The following is a 25,490-nucleotide window of genomic DNA, read 5'->3' as shown; positions in this document are numbered from 1 at the left end:
TAATACTGCCATTTAATCAAGGCATTTCATCTGAGTGAGTCTGCAGTGATCTGGTTATCGCTGCCCCTGCATGGGAAGCTGGTGTTATCTTAGCCTACTGTCTTAAATGGCCTACAATCAATATTGTAAGGTTGATAATTAACTGTGAGAGACAATTAGCGGCGGTATGTTTATACTTTGTCTGTCAGCTCAAGAAATGGACATCAATCTTTCATTGCGAGCCCGTCCCATATTATTTTGTTATATGGAAAAAAGTTGCTTGCTGTAGTCCAAAGTACACTTAGCCAGCGTCCACTTTAGTGGCAGTTTATTCTCGTGTTTATATCGAATGTAGTTTGCGCGTTGTTTATGTTAAGCTAACATGTTAATTGCACATCTGGAGGTATTCCAAGTAGGCTACGTGGTTAAGGGACAAACCTGGGTGTTAAACTTCCTATTAGAAGAGCTATATGGCTGTATTGTCCGAGCAAAACAAAGTAAATCATTCTGGCTGTTCACTTTATGACGGTATGACTGTATTTGCAGACAAACATTTAGCTTAGCTTGTTTTATGCAGAAATAAAACAGACCCATACATTGTGCAATTTTCTGACCATTCTCTTTGCAAACAACAGACCTATGAAGCATGATGGTGATGCTACTGGTGCCATCTCACATCAATCAGTATGACAGAGATGTGTTTTTATTTTTTATAGGTAGTGCCCAGATGTTGTCATTAGCCATTTTGTCCTCGCTCCTATGCCTGACGTTACACACCTGTCACGGGGGAAAGGTGCTCGTTTATCCAGTGGAGGGAAGCCACTGGGTGAACATGAACATCCTCATCGAAGGTTTGCACTCCAAAGGACACGACATCACAGTACTGCGCTCAGACAAAAGCTGGTATATCAAAGAGAATTCCTCATCCTATAACACCATCACTGTTCCAGTGAGCGCTAGCTTGGACGAGGAATTTATTGCAAAAATCGTTACGGAGACCATTAACATCCAGAGGGGGCATAGTTCCTTGTTTGTCTTCGTGACCTTGTTGGTTGAGATGTTTAAGAAACTGAAGGAGGCTCACGTCACCTTGAAAGAGATGATTGTGAACATACTTGAGAACCCAGAGCTAATCAAAAGCCTCCAGGACTGTCACTATGATATACTGCTCACAGATCCCTGCTGGGGCGGTGGGACTGTGTTGGCCCATTACCTTCATCTTCCTCTTGTCTATAATGTGCGCTGGTTACCAGTAGGAGAGGGCCACTTTGCTGTTGCCCCTTCACCTGTGTCATACATCCCACTGACTGGGTCGGGCTTTTCAGACAAGATGACTTTCATAGAGAGAGTCAAAAACATGCTTTACTTTGGAGCTGTGGTCATCCAAGATCGCTTGACTCTGAGACCAGTATACCAAGGGGTGTGTGAGAAGTACCTGAGTCCACACAGTGATTTCTACATGCTTATGCAGTCTGCAGATCTCTGGCTGATGCGGGGTGACTTTGTGTTTGAGTTCCCACGCCCCACTATGCCTAACGTTGTTTACATGGGTGGGTTCCAGTGTAAGCCAGCAAAGCCCCTTCCTCAAGACCTGGAGGACTTTGTACAGAGCTCTGGAGAACATGGAGTCATTCTCATGTCTTTGGGGACATTTGTCAGTCAACTTCCGAGTGATATTACTGAAGAAATAGCTGCTGCTTTTGCTGAGTTGCCCCAGAAAGTCATTTGGAAGTACACTGGAGAAAGACCTTCGACCCTGGGCAACAACACCCTGCTGGTTGACTGGATGCCACAGAATGATATTCTGGGACACCCCAAAATAAAACTCTTTGTGGCCCATGGAGGAACAAATGGAGTGCAGGAAGCTCTTTATCATGGCGTTCCAGTTGTGGGTATACCTCTGTTCTTCGACCAGTATGACAACCTTCTCAGGCTGAAAGTAAGAGGTGGGGCAACAATACTCTCTGTTGCTACGCTAGAAAAAGGCACTCTGCTCCAGGGCTTACAGGAAGTGCTCCGTGAGCCGTCCTACAGGGAGAACATGCAGAGGCTCTCCAGGCTGCACAGAGACCAGCCAGTGAAGCCCCTGGACCGAGCCCTCTTCTGGATTGAGTTTGTAATGAGACACAAAGGTGCTGCTCACCTGCGCACAGAGTCCTACAAGATGCCCTGGTACGCCTACCACTCAGTGGATGTAGTACTGTTTTTGGTTGCTGTTTTGTCCTTGATAGTTTTGATTATTTTTGCTGTTATCAGGTATTTGTTACGCCTGTGTAATAAAATAAAAAATAAGGTAGATTAAAAGGTTTACAATTGCAAACAGAACATGCATACTACTGTAACGGCTGCCATTTTGTATTACTAATTTTAATAATGAGCAAATTATGAAAAGTCAAAAGTCTGAGAAATGTATGACTAATAGAAAGGTATAAAATATCTTGTCTAAAAAGTATGCTATGCTTTTTACAGAAAAGTGATTTGGGTATACTGTGATCACCAAAGGTCATCCGATTAGAAGGAATCAAAGGGGTCTGGATTACCAATTTAGTCTTTGAAGAAAACAAAGGTGTATTTAGTCTATTTAGTCTCACCATCTTGTTTGCGCCTGCATAATGTAACTTTCAAAGTGTATTTGAGTTTGACCCACTGTTGTCCCTCGACACTGACCAGTTATTATATTTTGATCTGAATTAAATTAAAGAACTGATCTTAAGTAGGCTTACTGAATAAAACGGAATTATTTACTTTTGGTGGGAATCAGGAAAGGCCAATAAAGTGTATGGAAACTGAGGCAAATCTCAAGTGGAACGTTCACCGTGTCAACTTTTTCATACGTTCAGTTTTGTGAAACTCAAGTAGCCAACAAAGAGTTAACGTGCATAACGTGACGGTGGCTTCAAAAGCACTCGTCGCTTTTGGGAGAGAATTTTGACAGCATAAAGCAGGGCATGCATTTCAGCGAGCGCAGAGCAGCGCTGTGTCGCTTCCTCAAACTCCACGTCGTCAGATGGATTTCTTTCATTATGCCAATCAAGGAAGTGTTCATTTTTCAGATGTTGGCACATCAGCGATATTTGCACTAAATAGACTTTTCTCTGATATGGGTTGTAACTGACGTGTGAATATAATAAAGGTAAGTTCTTTCATGCGAGATATTTGTCGAAAACGTGTACTCTGTAGCCTAAGGATACAGGGACTTGTAAGCCGTTAGCTTGACCTAGCCTTCTCTATTTTCGTATAGAAACGTTCTACTACTGTACTAGTTGAATGTTAGAATAATTTCAACAACACTTCCACTCTGTTGTATAGCGTGAAGAACCACGAAAAACTTTAGGGTCGATATTACGACAGAGGGTCACCGTAATGTCATCTGGAATGCCACACTTTTGTATATGTTGTAGTTTAACTTGAAAGTAATTTATTACTTCCTCTATGATGTGGTAGTTAAGCCCCATAACTGTCCCTGAATCTATGAACAATGATTAACATTAAGGATATTTAATGTTTCTTTAAAGTAATCATAGTGGGAGTGGGAGGGTCTTTTTCAATAGTGTTATTTCAAATACACTGCAATTGTGTGTGTGCGTGCACTTGCATATGGGACTGAGTGATGACCAGTAATGATTAGCGGCACACAGAAATTAGGCCTTGCATCATCAAAGACTGTTCAAGTTAACACTGTTGTAGTCTGTAGAGTGTTCAGATTGGTTATCTTTCTTTAAACATGTGTGCCATCTTAAGAAAAATGTTTGAATTTGTAATGTTATTTACAAACCATGTTAAGTAACAGGAGAACAATAATTTGTTTTATTAATAATATAATCCATTATTAATGAAGGGTTAATACAATGGGGCCATACTTCATTTACCAGGTACATTAAGACATTAGATTTAAGCACAGAGAATGGACAGTAGTCAGAGTCCAATTTGTAGTAGTTGTGGCCCTTTACTCTGAATGCTACTGCCACTCATTACATTGCATTCAAATTGATGTTCTGTTTTAGCCGGCCATACATTTGTTTTGGAGCTGAAAGCCTAGGTTGGAATATGATTTTGAATCTTTCTCTTGTGTGTATGTGTTTGTTTGTGTTTGTGTGTGTATGTGTCTGTGTTTTTATGTCTGTGTCTGTTTGGACATGCTTTAGGGGGAAACAGATGAGCTGTTAAGGACATGACGCCATCAGTAGACCTCTCCATCTGTCTTCTGACGCTTCTAATTCCGCTGACCCTCAGTGGAAAGGTACTGGTATTTCCACAAGATGGAAGCCACTGGGTAAACATGAAGGTGCTGATCGAGGAGCTCCATGCGCACGGCCACGGTGTGACGGTCGTCCGACCCGCAGACAGCTGGTACATCCAGGAGCACTCCCCCTACTATACCTCGCTCACCATAGACATCGCTGCCGGAGCAGATGAGGCTTTCTTCAGCTCATTCGTGTCCAGACAGCTGCAGATTCAAAGGGAGGGATCCTCCGTTTGGACTCGGCTCGCTTTGGACATGGAGCTCAAGGAGAAGTTCTCGGAGGTTCACCACAAGGTCTGTGAGATGGTGGCACAGATGCTGGGGGACCCTGAGCTGGTGCAGGCTCTTCAGGACGCCAGGTACGACTTGGTTTTAACAGACCCTGCCAACGGCGGAGGAGTGGTACTGGCCCACTACCTCAAACTGCCACTCATCTTTAACGTGCGGTGGACGGTGCACGGCGAGGGTCATTTTGCCATCGCTCCCTCGCCGCCTTCGTATGTTCCATTCCCCGTGGCCAAACTGACCGATCAAATGACTTTTGTTCAGAGAGTACGCAACTTTCTCATGTATGGCTTCAGGATGTTTCTTTACCGCCGTACTGTTGGGCCGCCCTATTCGGCCTTGGTTAACAGGTACTTTGGTCCAGACGTAGACTACTTTGAGCTATTTCAGGCGGCAGACATTTGGCTGATGCGAGTCGACTTTGTGTTTGAGTTCCCACGCCCCACTATGCCTAACGTTGTTTACATGGGTGGGTTCCAGTGTAAGCCAGCAAAGCCCCTTCCTCAAGACCTGGAGGACTTTGTACAGAGCTCTGGAGACCACGGAGTCATCATCATGTCTTTGGGTACCTTGGTGGGGCAGCTTCCGAGGGATATTGCTGATGAGATAGCTGTTGCATTTGCTCAGCTGCCACAGAAAGTAATTTGGAGATACCCTGGCGACAGACCATCTGCTCTGGGAAACAACACCTTACTGGTGAAGTGGTTGCCTCAGAATGACCTATTAGGACATCCCAAGGTCAAGGTCTTTGTGTCTCATGGGGGCACCAATGGTATCCTAGAAGCCATCTACCATGGGGTGCCAATAGTTGGCATTCCCTTGATATTTGATCAAGCAGACAATCTTTCCAAAATGCAAGCTAAAGGTGTGGCAACCGTAGTGGACATCGCCTCTTTGGACAGAGGGGTGTTCCTCCAGGCTTTACAGGAAGTGCTCCATGAGCCGTCCTACAGGGAGAACATGCAGAGGCTCTCCAGGCTGCACAGAGACCAGCCAATGAAGCCCCTGGACCGAGCCCTCTTCTGGATTGAGTTTGTAATGAGACACAAAGGTGCTGCTCACCTGCGCACAGAGTCCTACAAAATGCCTTGGTACACCTACCACTCAGTGGATGTAGTACTGTTCTTGCTTGCTGTCATGACTACTTTTGTGGCTACTTTTGTTTTTGGAATGAAATTTCTGTGCACCAGGATTTGTTGCAGATACAAGTCAAAACAAGACTAATATGAATAGATACTAAATATAAATATATTAATATAAATGTTAATATAAATGACTAATGTAGATTTATAAATAATAGGCCAGTATAATATAAAATATTTACAGGATAAGGACTTTTTTTAAATGAAAAAGGAAAGTTCATTATTCATTGAGTCTCAGAAAAAAGAAAGATGGACTCAACTACTGCACTGAACTAATGTTACTAACAAACCAGGAATGTAGCTCTTCAACAAATCTGTTCAAATAACTTTTTTATTATTATTTAAATAATATCTTTTGGAAATAGGGATCCCCTTGCAAATCTTCCCTTATCGTACTGCTATGCTTCCCCTCCCTACCTACACACCAGTCCCACAGCTTACGGATGGCCCCTACACACCACTCCCACACACAGACACACAGACACACACACACACACAGACACACACACACACACACACACACACACACACACACACACACACACAAACACCACTCCCACAGCTGACGGAGGCCCTGCTAACTATCAGGAGCGTTTCATTGGTTCTCAGCGGAGGGGTTCTGTACTAGTCAGAGTGAGAAACAATCTTGTAGGCTGTAAACTGTGTCTGTTGTCCAACAGTCACACGTGTGTCAATTCAGGGAAACCCCACTTTAAGTACTGGAAAGTATTTTATGCTGCCCAAAGTCAGTCACAACTGAGGTTTATTTTTTGTAAATAAAAATTGATCTATGAAGTAAGTTTGCAAAACTACGATTGCAAAAAGATGTGTACACAGGCGATTAGAATGTTAAAGGGTGTGTTTACATGCCACAGTCAATGCTATTTTTGTCTGGTTGCTGGTCATACCGCAGCACAAAATCAAAGTAGCGCTACTGCTTGTATCCACCCAGAGAGGCTTTCTGTATACTAGCCTTGCTCTTACTGCAATGACCTTCCCTGTGAGTCCAAATATTAGTCTTCAGATGAAAGCCACTGAGAATTTGAAGCTAAAAGGGCGCTTTGCCTTAGCAGAGCTGGCGAGGTTGGTGGTTAATAGCCGATCCAAACACATCAGATCTCACTTGAGACTTTGCCTGTTGGAAACGCCATTAACCTGGAATGCCAGGCTGCTTGTTACGTACATGACAATGTCTCTGCAGGCGTTTGCCACAAATGTAGACTTATTGCAACTGCCTGCTTAGTGACTGAATGTAATGTGTTCTCAGTGATTAGGCTATTTGTTTGAATGTATGTTGAACCATTGGGACTGAGAACACACTGTTGTGACTGATGAGGTCAGAGATGTGACCTCTATAAATGTGATTATTCAACCACACTATGCTTCCCTTTGTTTTTTCTATGTGCAATTTTCAAGGATTTTAGGTGTGTGGTGTGTGTGTGTGTGTGTGTGTGTGTGTGAGTGTTTGTGTGTGTCTCCCCACTTCTTAAGTGCTTAGCTCGGTGTGTGTATGTGTGTGTGTGTGTGTGAGTGTGTGAGTGTTTGTGTGTGTCTCCCCACTCCTAAGTGCTTAGCTTAGAGTCATTTGTGTTTTCTGTAGACACACAGACTATTGTTTACCTCTTGTGTAGCTATGATGGTGTCATCTTACATGTGGAAGGACTGCAATCAACATACTTCTGAGTCCAAATCTCCGGACTAATTTACTGGTCTCTTGCATCTCCCATTAAATGATATACTATACTCTGGCTTGTTGATCATTTCATTTTGCCACCATGCCATCTTACTGTGTCTTGTTTTCTGACTTCTGATATCTTAGTCTGTAAATTACCTAACTGCTGGATAGGCTTGGTGTAGAACTGGTTTACCTGGCCTGTTCTTCAAGGATCAGATTACATCATTATGTGGTGCTTGAGTACTTGTGTTACACTTCTAATAAGCTCACTCTGATGAGGGAGGTGCAGGTTTCAGCAGTACATCAATGCACACAATTAATACTCCACTAGCAGGCTCAAGTTGAGTATGCATTATGAGCTAGCACCCTAGTTTTGTTACTCATGGTCAAATTAGCCAGAAACCGCTCATAATGCATACTCAACTTGAGCCTGCTAGTGGAGTACTTTTTGCGCCCCACGCGAATTTCAAAAGATTGTTTTTTCTTGAAAATCTCGAAAAGTAAAGGTTTTAGAGCTTAGAAACCTTCATAGGGCGTATATAAACATCCATATTCTGGTCCTTTTGAGACCAGATTCAAGTGTCTACGACCTTCAGAAGCTGAGATACAGATGCGCTGGACACGGCTAAAAGGGCGTGGCAAAATCTTGATGTTCGCTCGGGTTACAGTAAACGACAGCACCCTAGTTTTGTTCCTCATGGTCAAATTAGCCAGAAACCGTTGAGAAAACTCGAACCACTCATAATGCATACTCAACTTGAGCCTGCTACTCCAGGATAAGCACTTTCTTTAGTTAAAATGAACTCATCTTTCCACATCCAATCCAATGCTGCTTTGTATGTGTAAAAAGACAGAAAAGAAAGACAAATGTACATTTACATGTTTAAAATAAAGGCTTTAAAGTTCAGCAGCTGGAGTAACACAGCTGTTCTCTTTTAGCTGAATTTTGAGGACCAATCCAATGAGCACCTTCTGGGCAAATGCTAGAACACTCTGCTTGGACCAGTGAGTGAGTGCTCACCGCGGCCATGTACTGTATGAAGGCCATTCAGCAGTTTGTATGCACACACTCACACACACACACACACACACACACACACACACACACACACACACACACACACACACAGCAGTTTGTATGCACCCTTGAGGTGGAATCTGGTAACCCAGATGGGAGCAGATTTATACTAGTACATAAAATATAGCTTTTCTGGTGAAGAATAATTGTACTACTTATATTGATTATATAAACACCTTCCTTCATATCAACTCTTGTCCGCTGAGGACAGTGAGAGTCTATATTTATCAGTTTGCCTTATTTATCTACTGGAGATAACTAGGGTGTTATGAAACAAACTGGGACAAAGGTACCTTCTCAGGTTTGTAAATATGCATGTCCTAAAATGCACATTTTGATTTATTCATTTTGTAGACATTCTACTGAAAACAACATACAAGTGAGGTCGATTACAATCCATTCAGCAGCTGATGAAAGAGAATGATTTAATTTGAAAATAAATGCCAAAATGCAAATCCACCTTACGCAAGTGCCATTAAGATGTATGTGAAAACCTGAGGACACAAGACCACGGCAGGCAGGTAAGTATGGTGGAGTAACTTTACTCACTTTACCTCTTTTGTGACACATCTGCCGTCCTTCAGATTTGATTCCACTGCATTCCAGTGCATGATTAGGGACAAAAACAAACCCTCAGGCATTTTTATATCATGCCGAATCTCCACAGACACTTACTGAATTTATGTTTAAACATAAAACATTAAGAATAGTAAAAAAAAAGAAAGAAAATAAATCAAAAAATAAATCACCAGCAACACACATTGTTGTAGACATCAGATCAGTAATAGTGTTACGTCATTGAACATTATATTAATATTTTATCTCATCTTTGCAGTGATTATCCATAAATGTTGAACTAATCAGATGACACTTCTATTATATATTTTTTTATCAATGTTGATAAAAAAAAAGAGGTAGTTTTTATTCTTGTTTTGACTTTCGTTTACAACAAATCCTGGTGCACAGAAATTTCATCCCAAAAACAAAAGTAGCCACAAAAGTAGTCATGACAGCAAGTAAGAACAGTATGACGTCCACTGAGTGGTAGGTGTACCAGGGCATCTTGTAGGACTCTGTGCGCAGGTGAGCAGCACCTTTGTGTCTCATTACAAACTCAATCCAGAAGATGGCTCGGTCCAGGGGCTTCATTGGCTGGTCTCTGTGCAGCCTGGAGAGCCTCTGCATGTTCTCCCTGTAGGACGGCTCATGGAGCACTTCCTGTAAGCCCTGGAGGAAGCTGTCTCTGTTGACGGAGAAAATGTCCATGACCTTTGCTGCCCCTTTAGCTCTCATCTTTGAGAGGTTGTCAGGTTGATCAAACATCAGTGGGACACCAAGAATTGGGACGCCATGATATATGGCCTCCTGAACTCCATTGGTTCCCCCATGGGCTACAAATACTTTGGTCTTTGAATGGCCAAGGAGGTCGTTCTGAGGCAACCACTCGACCAGCAGGGTGTTATTGCCAAGGGTCGATGGTTTTTCTCCGGTGTACCTCATGATGACTTTCTGCGGGAGCTGGGCAAAAGCCGCAGCCATTTCCTCTATTATGCGTTTTGGAAGTTCACTGACTAACGTCCCCAAAGACATGATGATGACTCCATGTTCTCCAGAGCTCTGTACAAAGTCCTCCAGGTCTTGAGGAAGGGGCTTTGCTGGCTTACACTGGAACCCACCCATGTAAACAATGTTAGGCATAGTGGGGCGTGGGAACTCAAACACAAAGTCGACTCGCATCAGCCAAATATCAGCTCCCTGAATCAACTGAAAATAATCTACGTCTGGACCCAAATATTTGTTTGTAAAAGGAGCATACATTGGCCGAAGGATAAACTCGGCTTGAAGTTCATAAAAGGCAAAAAAAAGAACATTTAAAACCCTTTCAAGAAAGTTCATTTTGTCTGTGAGCTCAATCATAGGCATGGGAACATACGACAGAGGCGTAGGAGCTATGGCAAAGTGCCCCTCACCGAGAGCAGTCCACCGGACATTAAAGACCAAGGGCAAGTTCAGGTAATGAGCTAGGATGGCTCCAGATGGTTCCACGGGATCCGCCAAAACCAGATCGTACTTGGCATCCTTGAGGGACTGTGTAAGCTTGTGGTCGTCTAGCAATTTCGACAGCATCTCGATCTCCATTTGAGTCATCTCTGCACCCTTTACCATGAGCTCCCACTCCACCTGAAGACGCGTCCAGCTCGACTCGCCGTCAGCCTGGATCTGTATCAGGCGAGACGTGAGTTCATTCAAGAAGGCCTCGTCGAACCCCCCCGGAGTGTCTATGGTGATCGAACTGTAGTGTGGAGATGACTCTTTGATGTACCAGCTTCCTGAAGACCTGAACACAGTGATGGTGTGCCCCCTAGAATGAAGCTCCTTGATCAGAATGTTCATGTTGACCCAGTGGCTGCCATCGATAGGAAACACCAGAACCTTCCCGCCACAGACAACACACACTGAGAGAGCCAGTGCTGCAATACACACTATGGGCACCATCTGCGATTTCATGTTTGAAACCACCTAAGAGAGATTGAAAATTACAAGCAAAAGCACGTCACAGGTCAGGTGTGAAAAGGTCTAAACACAGTGGTTTACCAATATATGATTTTAAATCAGGTTTTTTTGAAAAGCTTCTTTCACAGGTTTTTGCTTTACCTCAGGAAAGGCTTCTTTGGTGAATCCCAACACTGCAACACTGTAGACAGATGCAAAGAAAACGACCCAGGGGTTCACATCACACATGCATTTAAACACTGCAACACTGTAGACAGATGCAAAGAACACGACCCAGGGGTTCATTTTTCATTTAGTCATTTAGCAGACGCTTTTATCCAAAGCAACTTACAAGGATGTATACAAATTTTTACATTTACAGTGATGGCACACTGCACATCAGGAGCAAGTAGGGGTTCAGTGTCTTGCTCAAGGACGCTTCGACAGGGAATTGAAACTAACAACCTTCTGATTACTAACAGCTTCTCTACCTCCTGTACCATGTGGGTTCACATCACACATGCATTTAAAGCCAGACTCAACTGACAGCTATTTTAATTTAGTCTAATTTTAGGATACATTTCTATTCAGTTCAATTTTATTTATATAGCGACAAAACGATACAATTGTCTTAAGGCGCTTTACAGAGTCCAGTGCCTGAGCCGCCCTGAATCAAGCACAATGGTGACCTTTGACTTTTGTCCATTAGCGGGTCTCAAAGGCGATTTGTAGTTACGACAGTGGTGTAAAAGTGAACTACACATTAACTTTAGGGGGAACGCAGCTTTTTCACAAGAAAGGGAGGTTGGATATAGACCTATAGTTAGCCTGGTTATCAGGATGAAGGTTAGGTTTTTTGATAGATGGTTTGATAACCGCAAGCGGACATCGTTTGAGCCAGTGCGGATAATAATGTTGGAGTATCTGCGTTTAGAATTAGCAATCAGTTTTAGGTTTGATTCGATGTAATTTACTCTAGCTCCAGGTATAGGCTACAGCTCATAGTGGCCATGGGTGTTGCTAACTTTATGTTTCTAAAAGTAGAACCACCATCTACCAGAAATGTATCCATTTTTACATTTTAGTCATTTAGCAGACGCTTTTATCCAAAGCGACTTACATATGTGCGACTTACAATGTATACACATTTTACATTGATGGCACACTGCACACCAGGAGCAATTAGGGGTTCAGTGTCTTGCTCAAGGATGCTTCGACAGGGAATTGAACTACCAACCTTCTGATTACTAAACGACTTCTCTACCTCCTGTACCACTGTCGCCCCTGTATCCTCAGGCTGGTGTTGCTAATGGGGGAGAATCGATTAGAAATGGGGACAGGTTGTGAGTGTGTCACGGACATCGATTTATTCAGACTACGTCCTCGCTTTATAGTGACCCATTTGTGTTTAAATTCACACTGCGGTGTTATCGCTGGTATGTTAATAGGCTGAGTAACGGTGAGTAAAGGCTAATGCAACTGCATCTACTGACTGGGTTTTGCCGGTTAGGGCCAACGCGATTGACGGATTGGTCATTGCGCACGCCAATGGTGACGCCTACACAGCGCCCAAACCTTTTATTTGTGCGCGTGTGAGTCACTGCAGTCTTCTTCTAAACGATAGGTGTCCCTGCCGAGAACAAAAAAACATCTACATCTAGCTGGAAAATCATATGAGGCGAAGTAGGTCACCGTGGAATGTACGTGACAATTGACAGTATCACCAATATTCATTTGTGTATTTACTGCAGGAAGAGGGGGTAATGTGCCAAACAGAGCGCAGTGAAATAGCTGAGGCTATTTGACATGACAGTTAAACTGGATCACCTGCATTCATGTGTGGATTAATCTGGACGAGTCCTCAAAGTTTCTGGTTAGTAGGGGTGGGAATCTCTTGGCACCTCACGATTCGATTCCGATTCAGTGGTCAACGATTCGATTCTAAACCGATTATCAATACTAAACCGATAAAACAGTTATCGATGCATGTCGATTTTTAAAACATTTGAGTTTGCTACTCAGAGTCTCAAATCCCTTCCTACTTTGTGTTTGATAAGATGAATTACCTTCTCTATTTTTTTATTAGAGAAAAAGCTTTTGCTTGTCACAATTATGACTTTCAATGAACAATGCAATAATCAATGCAGCTTGCATTTCAACACAAAATGGATGTGTAAAAAAAAACACTGAATCGAGACAGAATTGTTCTAGAGAGAATCGAGAGAAATCGAATAATCGATTTTTTTCCCCACCCCAACTGGTTAGTGTTTTATCGCTAGTCACCAGCAAATCTAGCCTGCTAATTCTAGGTTGACGTAACTTGTTATGGTAACAAAAGATGGTCTCAACTGCATTATGGAACAGTTTTTTTCCATTAGGAAAAAAACGTTACGTTTTTGGCACAACCTTCATGCAAAGTTTTGACCCTCAGGTCTCCATCAGGCCAGTAACGTTAGTAATCCACACAAACGTTTGTACAATTGATCCAGTAATCTCCCTCTATGTCATCTGGGCATCTCTGTGCTCATGCATTGAAGGATCACAGAAATGCACAGATACAGACGGAGCTGCGACTCCCTTGTCTCCTGTTCGTTCATTTCGCTTACGGGCCAGCCGTGCTGTGTGCGACAGGTTACAAAAAGTGGGAGGTGCGCGAGCAGTCGAAATGACACCAAAGCGCACCAAGCACTAGCGTAAACGTCATCATTTAAAAAACGAGTTAACCGGCAGTGAGAAAATATACAATTCATGATCTTAGGGTCTGTCTGTGTAGCCCTTGCTACGACATACACATACACACAATGCTCTCTACACTGACCCAACTTATTCACCAGCAAATGTGCACTTTCATGTTATACACAAGTATAATACCATGTAGTATCATACAAAATAAGTATTACCAAGACCCAAAAAAACCCCAAACATCCTTTCCCAATTACATTTTAGGCATATGGAATAGTTACAGTACCTCTGCTATGCTGCCGCAACCCGGAACACTACACCCTGAGGAAATGTTTGAAATGCCCTACCTTACACTCTGCTATACGTTTTGAGTTGAAGTGCAGAGGTCTGCCAGCACTTTAATAGTTCTGCACTTTGAACTGTATGTGTCCAAAGTGGGAAAACCGCTGTCAACTCTGACACAGTCTACAACCTCTAACACTACCTTGGAAGAATTATACAACATATCGCACTGAAAGGAGACAAGGGAAAGAAATGGTCGAACACAGCTTGACACATGATACAAATGTTTATTATATCATTACATTTTAATCAAGTTGTTGATTTGTTTGTAAACAGTTAACACCATGACCCAAGGATAATAGGAAGGTTCGAAAGAATTCCAAAGTGGGCTTTGCGTAGAAGACAGAAAACAGGGACAACAGCGCTCTCTAGTGGTTCTCTGCAAGTAAAGCATCTATAATTAGATGAGACTGAGAGTGGAAGGTGGATTTGATATATGCACAATCAAGTGGTCTGGACTGCAGAGTTTTGTGTGCGTAATGAGATTACCAATTCATGAACCACAGGTTATTAGATGCAATGTCGCACACTGCAGTTTGCACTTTTAGCCCCTTGCTCCCAATACTTGCATTCAAAATCTTCAAGCAGGAAGACCTACCCTTAAAACATCTTTTGTTGTGGGCATAGTTTGACTGTATCTGTTAAATCCTTACTGATTGGAGATGTTTGTCATTAAAACACAGTACATTTATTTCTAGAGGTCTGTAGTAAATTATACTAAAGTGTTTAATGATTTCAATTAAAACACTTTATTTTGTATGGAGCCTCTGCTGGCTAAGGTGGCTTTATCCTGGATTCAAACCTTAGTTATGGTTTTCCTTCTCGCTCTTTAATATGGTAATAAACTACAAAACACCTTTTGTACTGTACACATTATGTGTGTTGACTAGTTGTCTGTAGAGTCGTTGTGTGAGCCATGCTGGGCAGTGTGTGTGGCTCAGACTCAGGGATCTTAGCGTAGGTCACATCTGTTTTGTCTGCTTTGAGACACGCACTATCATTAGAATATGAAACGGAGCAGAATAGAAACATTTCAACTTTTCCCTCTTGCTCAAGGACTAACGTCCATCTTTAGAGCAGATCCAGAGGATCTCTAACAACAGTGACATATTAGTTATGTTTTGGTTATGGCACTTTTGGAGGAAACCTCCCATCTAAAAACGTGATACCTACTCTAGGGTTACAGCATAAGGGCGAATCACAGCAATGTGCTTTAAGATTCTGGTGTGTTATTCTTCATGGATGGTGTGTGCCGGTGTGTGTGGCTCTCGTGTGTTATTCTTCATGCATGGTGTGTGCCGGTGTGTGTGGCTCTCGTGTGTTATTCTTCATGGATGGTGTGTGCCGGTGTGTGTGGCTCTCGTGTGTTATTCTTCATGGATGGTGTGTGCCGGTGTGTGTGGCTCTCGTGTGTTATTCTTCATGGATGGTGTGTGTGGCTCTCGTGTGTTATTCTTCATGGATGGTGTGTGTGGCTCTCGTGTGTTATTCTTCATGCATGGTGTATGCCGGTTGTGTGGCTCTCGTGTGTTATTCTTCATGGATGGTGTGTGCCGGTGTGTGTGGCTCTCGTGTGTTATTCTTCATGGATGGTGTGTGTGGCTCTCGTGTGTTATTCTTCATGCATGGTGTGTGCCGGTGTGTGTGGCTCTCGTGTGTTATTCTTCATGGATGGTGTGTGCCGGTGTGTGTGGCTCTCGTGTGTTATTCTTCATGCATGGTGTGTGCCGGTGTGTGTGGCTCTCGTGTGTTGTTCTTCATGCATGGTGTGTGCCGGTGTGTGTGGCTCTCGTGTGTTATTCTTCATGGATGGTGTGTGCCGGTGTGTGCGGCTCTCGTGTGTTATTCTTCATGGATGGTGTGTGTGGCTCTCGTGTGTTATTCTTCATGCATGGTGTGTGCCGGTGTTTATGGCAAATGGACGTTTGGAGACACAGCAACGTTTACGTCAGTCAACAATTTCCTGCATCACAGAAAGCCTTTGAATTAGGGCTGAACGATTTGGGAAAATAATCTAATTGCCATTTTTTCCCCCCAATATTGCGATTGCGATTTAATATGCGATTTTTTTTATTTTATCCTAATTTTATTCCCAACAAATTGTAATGAATGATTTAAATATGACCAACACAATATTAGATACATTTAGTGTAAAATATTATTTCCCACATTTTACATTTTTATTTAACTGCTCATTACAGAATCAAGAACAACAAATCGGTGGCCATGCCACTGTGCATTTAAGTAATTTAAACAAAGTCATTGTAAGAATAAACACAAGGCATGCACTTTTTAAACACTGTGTGCAAAATTTACCATCTTAAGAAAAAAAAAATATATATATATTTTTTATACCACATTTTTAATCGCGAACGATGCGGTTAGAAAATCGTGTTCTATCATATCGCGATTAAATCGCAAATGCAATTAATCGTTCAGCCCTACTTTGAATTAATGTCTCACATATCCTTAGTATCCTGAGACGGCATCAGTTCTTTGCTATCTCCGTTATTTCACTCTCAGTGTAATTTTGGAGCACTGCACATTAATGAGCTTGGGAAAAAACCCTGGGTGATGCCACCATAATCTGATGGGTACAGTTTACAAATTTGACACTGTCAAAGCACATATTAAACAGCACTGCGACTGAGTCAAAGCACATATTAAACAGCACTGCGACTCAGTCAAAGCACATATTAAACAGCACTGCGACTGAGTCAAAGCACATATTAAACAGCACATATTAAACAACACTGCGACTGAGTCAAAGCACATATTAAACAGCACTGCGACTGAGTCAAAGCACATATTAAACAACACTGCGACTGAGTCAAAGCACATATTAAACAGCACTGCGACTGAGTCAAAGCACATATTAAACAGCACTGTGACTGAGTCAAAGCACATATTAAACAGCACTGCGACTGAGTCAAAGCACATATGGGATGCATCACATTAGGCACCATGAGGCAACACCTTCAATGCCAATATTAAAACTTGATTCTTTACAGAACAAATAGCAGTGGGGCATGTCATTTGTTGTATGTTTTATATCTCAATGCAACACATTAACAGGCTTAAAAACTGAAAACATCTCAGGCTAACAAGATTCCGACAAACTGAGAGTTGTATTGCACAAATGCAAAGAGGACCAGAGGATGAGACTGCCACACCAACAACCAAAACGTCAACAAAGCAACACTACCTTGCTGAGATGTTTAAGCTCTTAAAGGTCAGTTCACTCATCAATGAAAATCGTGGCATTATTTTTTCATTCTCGTGATATTTTGAGCCTCATTTTAGGGTTCTTTTCCTGTGGATCACAAAAGGACTGTAGCCAAGTTGCACCAACAAGGCTAAAAGACCCAGAGGAATGAATGTCCTGTGACACATTTCAGTTCATGTCTATTGGTCTTAGAGTCAAGCCCTTTTAAAGTTGAGTCTGCCATTCTGTAGAAAGGTTGCTGATATTTGGGTTCCACAGCCATTCAAATGACACCCGTCCCTTCAGTGCTCCTGGTTTGGTATGAGCCAATATGTCTGTTTCCCATTAACAGAGGCAGGTCTGTGTATGAAATTTTTTTTTTTCTGTTTTATATTTAGTGCACACAGCGAAGGGATAGGTAAAGGTCTGTGAGGACTGATTAATTGAATTTAACAAAAACTTGATTTGATTATAATTGGGTACTGATCCTTTAAGGGTGAGCCCTGTTGGTGCAAATGACCCCAGAATGTCAACACTTCTTCTTGACTATATGGAAATAAATAATAGGTTTTCATTCATGAGCTAACTGTCCCTTCAAATGGCAGTTTCCTGGATTGTTTAACTATTGTAACCATTTCAACAGAACTACTAACATTTAAAACTGTGCTTCCCTTTTGAAGGAACCAAGACCTATTTCTCTGTGAGACTAGATCATGTAAACCAGTGAATGAAGGGTTACTTGTTACAACAGATCAAGGAAACAAATGTGTCTTGCCAGCATCAGACCAAATACACACAAGATAAAAGTAATTTTCCACCTTTGGTCCACATTTGATGAGAAACCTTGTCAGACTCGAAGCTTACAAAGATTTCTTCCGCTCTCTTTTAGATCAGAAAAACATACCTGCTTATTTTCTAGGCACCAGACACAAAACTAGAGGATGTTGCGAACCAATCACACCGATGGATATCCAGGAACTCTACTATACAATATACACTGAACAAAAAATATAAATACAACATGTCGAGTTTCCTGTTTTATGAACTAAAATAAACGATCCTAGAATTTCTACACAAATTCATATCTGTAGCCATAGTCTTGTGGAATCCATAGTTTACAGCACTAACGGATTTCCTGGTATGTTCAGCAAAATCTTTGAGATGGTTCCATGTTTATATTGCGTTTATATTTTTGTTCAGTATAACTTTGGTATACCATATACTGACGTCAAGTACATCAGCGAAATGTCTCAATACTTGCGTGTTCGTTTAAAAAAAGACTTTACATGAACAATGTAACTCCAGCCGAGAGTCAATACTGGTCTGTAAAAAATCTGTGAATTATAAAAAAAAGTTACTATCAGATATTTGTAAAAAATTAAGATGTCCTGCAGATAAATCTGTCCGAGATTATGAGGTTCATAAAAATGCATATAAAGTATTCCATGAGGAAAAAAGAACATATTTACAGGGATGGTGTTTCAGAAAGTCCTACGGTACTCTGTAGCCTACGGTAGTCTCCCACTGTACAGACTAATGCGGGGAGGTGTGCAATGGAGGCTTCAATGTCCACATTCATGACGTTCGCGTCCTTCGTGAACTCAAACTGCACATCGTCATCTCCGCTACGCTGGAATCCTGGGTCTCCATCTCCTGTTGGCAGCTCTCTCTAATCACATACACTACAAGTCCCACACAGATGAAAATGAGAAGAGCTATGCCTATGACCTGAAAGTGCGGAAGAAACAGAGCAGAGAAGAATTATTATTAGCCCAGCACACGTTTATTATTCAATATCATTGGTCCGATAGAGTGGGTAGTGAACATGTAAAGACAGACTGAAAAATAAATCTCGGGCGCACAGCGGAAATATACTGCGACGGAGCCATCCAACAGTTTACCCCCAGCTGTTAACTTCACCACGCGAGCTCACCTGAGAAACAACGAATAACTGCTGCGAGCGAAGCATCAGTTCTTGCGGCGTGACGTCGTCCTCGTTCGTGGGTTCACACCATTTTTGCGGAGCCGCTTTGTCAACGATGACAAACCTGCCCTTCCAGTCCGTCATTGCGCACGCAAAGTACTGCCCGTCGAGGAAGAGCAATATCAACCACACGATCGCCGGGACGAAGCTGGAGAGGGATAAGGTCTTGCGACACCAAGTGTCACATCTGCATCCTTGAATAATCAGCATCAACGTGAAGGCCATGACGGCGGGGATGATGAAGAAAGCTGAGGAAAACACTCCATTCCATTTGGGATTGCAAGGACACTCAAACTCCAACTCCACCAATTTTTCTAGTCCCATAAGTATGAAGCCGAAGGCCACATTTGAAACAAGAGGACTGTTGCTAAGTTCATTCTTCAGTCTTGTAAGCCATTGTTGTCTACTTCCCATACTAAACACACCTCAGAATAATAATAGTTGTAATGGTCAAAATTCCAAAAGAGGGAGCACCGTTGTGAACACATTGGCAAAAGTTAGGTGATGCGTGACTAACTCTGATCCCGGGGAAAGTTTTTTCCCCGCAGGCAAAGTGCCACACTTCCATTCCTATTGGTTTTGAACAAAGGAGGGTGTGCCATCAGCCACTAGATTTGTCCAAATAATTGGCTCTCAGAAGGTGGCAGGTGGGGCCTTGATTTAAATATATATTTTTTTATGGACGTGTTTGAGGGAGGGCAGGAAAGTGGAGGGAAAGTCAATTTGTTCTGTCATTGGGTGATGAGTGTGGGTCTTCTTATTTTGTCCCCTCTAGTGGATGTGTACAGCATTTATCTCAGCTATTTGAGGACAGTCTTTCATTTAAAAGCGTTTCATTCTAAGAGATGTCATGAAATGAATCATAAAGCGACCATAGAGTCAGACAAAGTTGTGTGTTTTACCACCTGAAGCGCCATTCTACAACAAGCGTGTTCTACAAACAAGCACAGATAATGACGCATCGTTGACATTCAAAACAAAACGTGTACATTACAATAAGGTTTGCTATTCCACGATTAAGGTGCCATGTAACGCTCTATAGAAACTGCAAATAAGAATTCGAGATGTTTCATCATTGTAGCAAAACGATTGGCATTTGCTGCCATCTGTATGTCCTGAAGAACACGCAGAATACATGGGAAATGGGAAAAAACACAATACACTATTAGATCAAAATGTGTCAAAAATAATGGTGAATCAAGACAAGGCTATGAAATAACCAGCTATAATCATTTTTACAAACACCAAAATCGATGTATCCATCATCTGTGTAGGCCTTCACAATAATTGATTTCAACCAATAATTGTCTTTCATAATCCAGGATATATTATTGGCAGGGCAGCACTCAGCAAGTGCGTTCATAGGTGAGGCTTGCTTGGTTTTGTGCTGGGTAGGTTTTTCAAGATTTTATTGTAGGATATGTAGTACCTTGCAGAAATGGGAAACACAACGAACCTTCAGCAACACACCATACGATGGCGGCAAAATCTCGTAGGAGAGAAAAGATCCGTCGGATTAACGGAGGCCATGTTGGGACCGTAGATGTCAGGGGCCAGTTCATCCATAATACTGCAGTTCATGCAGAATAAATGCGCATTTTCCCCTTTTAATGGTAAACACGACGGGCTAACTACCTGTATCATATATCCTTGTATTATTATCATAATCATCATTGCCACCAACATCACAATATTTTCTTTGTTCTTCTATTGCACGCCGTAAATTCAACATCGAATTACTGAATGTTTCTGAACCTTAGTGAAGAACAGATATTGTACTTCGACGGCGTACTTGACATTTGTCATTTTGTGTCAGGACTGCAGTGCTTGCTTAAATTACAGCGCATGCTAATAGTAGGCTAATGATCATGCGCAAAAGTGCGGTTATTGTGGACTCACATGAAACGCATCTGAGTGGATTTAATCACTATCAGAGAGCGCTTGGCCACACACAGTGCACCTGGCAACTGGTATAATAATACGTTACTCATTAAAAATGAATGCCAGTTGAAAATAGAGACTGCCAAGCAGTTTTGATAAATCACTTTATGACTGCGTAATTTCGGTCCTGTCATGGGTTTCTGAGATTTCCAAGCAGCGGTACGCTACAAAACAATCCCCGAGTGTGGATCGTATGTGGATGTGTTTCGCTGCTGCGCAGTAGAACACGCAGCATTGATCCGCCTGAGCCAATGTTGTGGATGCACGCACTGGCATAGAAGGATCGCTACTCTGAAATCCGATGAAGGAGACTACTCCGCCTGTGGCCCATCATCGGCATCTCTTGGCCACTGGGCTTGCAATAAACATTCCGAGGCTGCCTTTGACACCAAAGAATCATCATTATATTTTTTAAGAACGCTGTCGTCATTGACCAGAGACGACCAAGACCAACCACTACGCATTCCGATTTGTTAATGCCCGCTTGTAGGCTACCTGCAACTGTCATCTTCTATTTCCGCTGTCAATAGCTTTCATCCAGCATCTCTTTTGACCATCGGTTACCCAGACCGAGACTCAAGAATGCACTTCAATGCAGTGTTGCTGGCGGTGGTCCTTTTTGGAAACTTAATGCTGCAGTACGCCTCAGCTCAAAACGGTAAGAATAAAGATGCGACCGTGGCCAGGACACCAGGCTAGACCATGGATGTCGCTGTGGCTTGTTAATCGTCTTTAGGAATCATGATGGTTTGAGAAGATGTTGCTTGTGAGGGGTCGGCTCGTGGAGGACATAGAAACAATTATTGTTGCCTTATATATATATATATGTGTGTGTCCTGTAATTTATATTTACGCCATGTCGATTTAATTAGAGATATGATTTATGTCAGCAGGTGACAAGCGCATTAAATGTACTGCGATGGTTTGCATTATTCAACTTTACTTACTTAAATATTTCAACAAGCGCCTTTCAGTAGATTGATTATGGGCCATGTATATATTACATCATAACAGTGTTTTTTTTTTTACCAATGGCACGTCTTAATTTCGTTTTGTAGCTTACTTGAGTATGTATCAACACAGGTTTGTTGGTGGCTAGTGCGTTTGGTGTATGTTTGCTTGCAATCGAGGGGTCGTGTCCTGGCGTAGGCATGCCTTATAATGGATGCGGACCGCCCTAAGGAATGTGGAAGGGGGAGATCCGCGCGGGCTCACTGTCGGCGGGACTTCCTTTGCGCGTGATAACTAATGACCTACCCGGCCTTTGCATGCGCTCGACCTCTAGGGGGGCGAGCCATGTGCCCGTTTGATTTTACGCTGTCTGCCTGTTTTTTTTACTCAAGCCATATTTTCATCAGCATGGAAGTATTTGTTATGTGAAAAGCAAGAACAACCTCTGCAACAGCATCAACATCAAAAACAATTATTATGTGCCTTATGTAGTTTTTGTTGCCAAATAAACCACCTTGAGATTCGGCGGGTCACTCTCAACATGATAAACAAAGACAGTGTTGCATACATGTACAGCACATTGTTTCTCTCACACAAACACTTAAATGCAACTTGTAAACAAATCCATGCAAAAATGCCTGTATTAATGCCTGCGAGATGCTGAATGCACAGGTTTACTGATGAACATCATGCTTTAAATCACTTCCTCCAAAGTGTCACTGTAGTGGTTGGTTTAGAAAGAGTTTTGTCTTTGACAACAATAACTACATAATGACAAACGATACATGCTACCTAATTGTCCATAGCAAAAAGCTGTGGTATGTATTGGCTGTGCACATCTAGTCGACTCCTGCGAAAACAAATGCATTATTCTGTCTTTTGACAACTGTCTTTGTATGTAATTGGCAGGTACCATCTGATCACCCACTGTACCCTTCTAGGATAGACCTTATTCCGATCCAAATGTCTCTTACTCTAGCTCCTGGTTATGGTGTCCCCTAGCAGACATTTGAAGTGAAGGAAACACAAGTCTTCTTTCCTCTCGTCATGGAAGCTCCACAAGCAGAAGGAGAAAGATAAGAGAAGAAATCAGATATGACCTGAGACGGGTTGCTTTCTTCTCTCTCCTCATTGCGCCACTGACTCCGTTTCCGAGTGCAGATGAAAGAAGATGAAGACTGTGGCGAGGCAATCAGCCGCTGTCTTACAGTATCTCTCCATCATGCACCAGCGAGGGTTAGAGGGTTAGTGGCCATTCTTTCTTAGAGGAACCCACTATATTCTAATACAGCTGTTGAATGGAGCTGGATTTGATACATCTATGGGCAGCCACTACTGCAGCTGTCTAATGGAGAGACACTGGGTCACGCTTGATTTGGATGGCCCCCTATAGACTATCTGCAGATGCTCAGATTATAAACAAAACGATCTGCTGAAACGCTGTGAACTACAATTCATGGTTAAGGTTAGGGTTTGATTAAGGTGAGGTTCAGTGAACAATTAGAGAGACTGACCTTGAATCTCAACAAACATGTCTCTGTAGCCGCCTATCCAAATAAAGAGTAACCAGACTTTTTTTTGTTGCAATGCTAAAGAGTTTTGGCCTAAAACTAACCACTACCTAAGGGCATGTTCGAATCTAACCCTTGCAAACACCAACATCAGCACCGTAGGCACTGATGAAAGCTTGCTAGCATGCTTGCTAGCATGCTAACTGGTGTCCTTTGGCAATATAGTTGGCAATGTCATGTCAAATACAGCGTTTATCGGTCCTTCACATGACCATATACCACTAAATTGAATTAGAAGAAGATACCAGACTATAAAAAACACACTTCAAATAGTGGGAAATGTTTGCAGGCTGTTGCTTTAGAAGAGCTTGCCACATGTGCTGGGTGCTTCAAAGCTACATATGAAGAATCTATGGAGAGATGTGGGTACTTATGTCTAATGATGAAGAGAGAGTAGATGGGGTGTCGGTTTTATAGAGCTCAGAGTGTAACAGTGGTTTGGTTGTCTTATAGAGGTCAGTGTGTAACGGAGGTTTTGTTGTCTTATAGAGGTGAGAGTGTAACGGAGGTTTTGTTGTCTTATAGAGGTCAAAGTGTAACGGAGGTTTTGTTGTCTTTTAGAGGTGAGAGTGTAACGGAGGTTTTGTTGTCTTTTAGAGGTCAGAGTGTAACGGAGGTTTTGTTGTCTTATAGAGGTCAAAGTGTAACAGAGGTTTTGTTATCTTATAGAGGTCAGTGTGTAACGGAGGTTTTGTTGTCTTATAGTCAGTGTAACAGAGGTTTTGTTGTCTTATAGAGGTCAGATTGTAACGGAGGTTTTGTTCTCTTATAGAGGTCAGAGTGTAACGGAGGTTTTGTTGGTGTAAACATGATTTATTTCCTGTCTCTTTAAGAGACATGCTAGCAGTGGGCACCAGCAGGCATGGGTGGCTTCCTTCCTTGCTAGCATACCAGTGTTTGCTACATTTCCAATAGCATCACCTATTACGGCCGTTGCTCTGGTCTTCTAAACTGTGGCAGATGAGCTTGTGGTCTGACACGCTGTAGTGGTACTAGGTTCCAACATCAGGAAATCGTCACAACAGAAAAGCGATCTGTGGAAAGTAAAAGTCCAACAAACAAATACATTTACGCATTTATATTTATACAGTAATGAGTAAGTGAGTATTTACTCAATTTTCTCCCGCCTCCTCTCTCTCTCTCTCTCTCTCTCACACACATATACACACACACATAGACACACACACACACACACACAAAGACACACTGACACACACACACTAAGAGGAATATAAATAGTGTCCATAGGTACTGTGTATTTAATAACTACTTTATATTTATGGGGGGTTAGCATCATAATATTAAAATGTATGTATATGATTAAAACATAGTTACCAGACAAGTAGTATAATTTGTTTCCTAGGTAATTCAATTGTAATAAACAGTAGAAAGGGAATTGTCTGTTATTAACACCGGTGCTTCACAGTTCATATTGACTACACCTAGCTTGCTAAGAGAAGACCTTCAGTAGCAGCGGCTCTTTGGCTGAGGTTTGTGAGAGTTTGGCGTTACGCTTTGAGGAGTGAAGCCATGGAGCCCACTGCCGAGGCTGCTAAGCCCTCCATTGTTTGGTAAAGCCCAACTGTACCCATTCCAAGCCGTCCACTGAGGCCTTTCCCTAAGCCACACCCCGCCAATAGCCACGGCTCCACATGGACGACACAGTGGACCTGGTGTGTGAATGATCTGTGGCGTTCTATCAATCGTGTGCCGTGAATCTGGTCATGATCTGCAGTGTTTTACTGTCCTTTAAGGGGCTAGAGGTTGGAGGTTGGTGCAGTCATGATATCCGCAATGTTGTGAGAGGCAAGGTGTTCGTATACGTTTAATTATTTCCACCTGCCCACTGCCCTCTCACACCCCACAGAATGGCCTCCTCTCCGGCTGAGGGGGAGGTGAAAGTAGTGATATAATTGCAG

The 25,490-nt window shown here is 42.3% G+C and overlaps 5 protein-coding genes across 7 annotated transcripts in view; 3 read left to right on the top strand and 2 right to left on the bottom strand.

The window, feature by feature from the left end:
• The first annotated feature begins 32 nt into the window (after positions 1-32).
• LOC122130402 (UDP-glucuronosyltransferase 2A1-like) lies at positions 33-2,697 on the top strand. The gene has a single exon (XM_042705135.1). The coding sequence runs from the start codon at positions 626-628 to the stop codon at positions 2,279-2,281; it is 1,656 nt and encodes a 551-aa protein (XP_042561069.1). The 5' UTR covers positions 33-625; the 3' UTR covers positions 2,282-2,697.
• Positions 2,698-2,797: 100 nt separating this feature from the next.
• On the top strand, positions 2,798-7,070 carry LOC122130403 (UDP-glucuronosyltransferase 2A1-like). The gene is made up of 2 exons (XM_042705136.1): positions 2,798-3,112; positions 4,125-7,070. The coding sequence occupies exon 2, from the start codon at positions 4,151-4,153 to the stop codon at positions 5,729-5,731; it is 1,581 nt and encodes a 526-aa protein (XP_042561070.1). The 5' UTR covers positions 2,798-3,112; positions 4,125-4,150; the 3' UTR covers positions 5,732-7,070.
• A 2,208-nt stretch (positions 7,071-9,278) lies between these two features.
• On the bottom strand, positions 9,279-13,969 carry LOC105888953 (UDP-glucuronosyltransferase 2A3-like). 3 transcript variants are annotated; one of them, XM_042705134.1, is made up of 3 exons: positions 13,925-13,969; positions 11,058-11,097; positions 9,279-10,922 (listed from the first exon to the last, which is right to left on the bottom strand). In XM_042705134.1, exon 3 carries the CDS (start codon positions 10,908-10,910, stop codon positions 9,324-9,326), a length of 1,587 nt encoding a protein of 528 aa, XP_042561068.1. In that variant the 5' UTR covers positions 10,911-10,922; positions 11,058-11,097; positions 13,925-13,969; the 3' UTR covers positions 9,279-9,323. The 3 variants fall into 3 exon arrangements, with proteins under 3 accessions (XP_042561068.1, XP_042561067.1, XP_012670168.3); XM_042705133.1 differs by having other exon boundaries at positions 13,864-13,936; XM_012814714.3 differs by lacking the exon at positions 13,925-13,969 and having other exon boundaries at positions 11,058-11,217.
• A 3,544-nt stretch (positions 13,970-17,513) lies between these two features.
• On the bottom strand, positions 17,514-20,109 carry LOC122130405 (calcium homeostasis modulator protein 6). Its single transcript, XM_042705137.1, has 2 exons — positions 19,058-20,109; positions 17,514-18,852 (listed from the first exon to the last, which is right to left on the bottom strand). Exons 1-2 carry the CDS (start codon positions 19,520-19,522, stop codon positions 18,700-18,702), a joined length of 618 nt encoding a protein of 205 aa, XP_042561071.1. The 5' UTR covers positions 19,523-20,109; the 3' UTR covers positions 17,514-18,699.
• An 840-nt stretch (positions 20,110-20,949) lies between these two features.
• Positions 20,950-25,490, top strand: part of nptnb (neuroplastin b) — a 44,548-nt gene continuing 40,007 nt past the window's right edge. Inside the window, 1 exon segment of the mRNA XM_012814718.3 lies at positions 20,950-21,707. Within this exon segment, the coding sequence (XP_012670172.3) occupies positions 21,632-21,707 (76 nt within the window). The 5' untranslated portion in view covers positions 20,950-21,631.

The sequence above is a fragment of the Clupea harengus genome, unplaced genomic scaffold (assembly GCF_900700415.2).
Source record: "Clupea harengus unplaced genomic scaffold, Ch_v2.0.2, whole genome shotgun sequence".
Lineage (NCBI taxonomy): Eukaryota > Metazoa > Chordata > Actinopteri > Clupeiformes > Clupeidae > Clupea > Clupea harengus.
This window is presented reverse-complemented; position numbering and strand designations above follow the sequence as displayed.

Excerpts from the sequence above, each read along its gene's own strand:
- LOC105888953 (XM_012814714.3), bottom strand. The coding sequence starts at position 11,201 with ATGAACCCCTGGGTCGTGTTCTTTGCATCTGTCTACAGTGTTGCAGTG. Across the intron at positions 10,923-11,057 it reads CCAAAGAAGCCTTTCCTGAG|GTGGTTTCAAACATGAAATC; the intron begins GTAAAGCAAAAA and ends AATCTCTCTTAG.
- LOC122130402 (XM_042705135.1), top strand. The coding sequence starts at position 626 with ATGATGGTGATGCTACTGGTGCCATCTCACATCAATCAGTATGACAGA.
- LOC122130405 (XM_042705137.1), bottom strand. The coding sequence starts at position 19,522 with ATGGGAAGTAGACAACAATGGCTTACAAGACTGAAGAATGAACTTAGC. Across the intron at positions 18,853-19,057 it reads AGTTATTCGTTGTTTCTCAG|GTCATAGGCATAGCTCTTCT; the intron begins GTGAGCTCGCGT and ends CCGCACTTTCAG.
- LOC122130403 (XM_042705136.1), top strand. The coding sequence starts at position 4,151 with ATGACGCCATCAGTAGACCTCTCCATCTGTCTTCTGACGCTTCTAATT.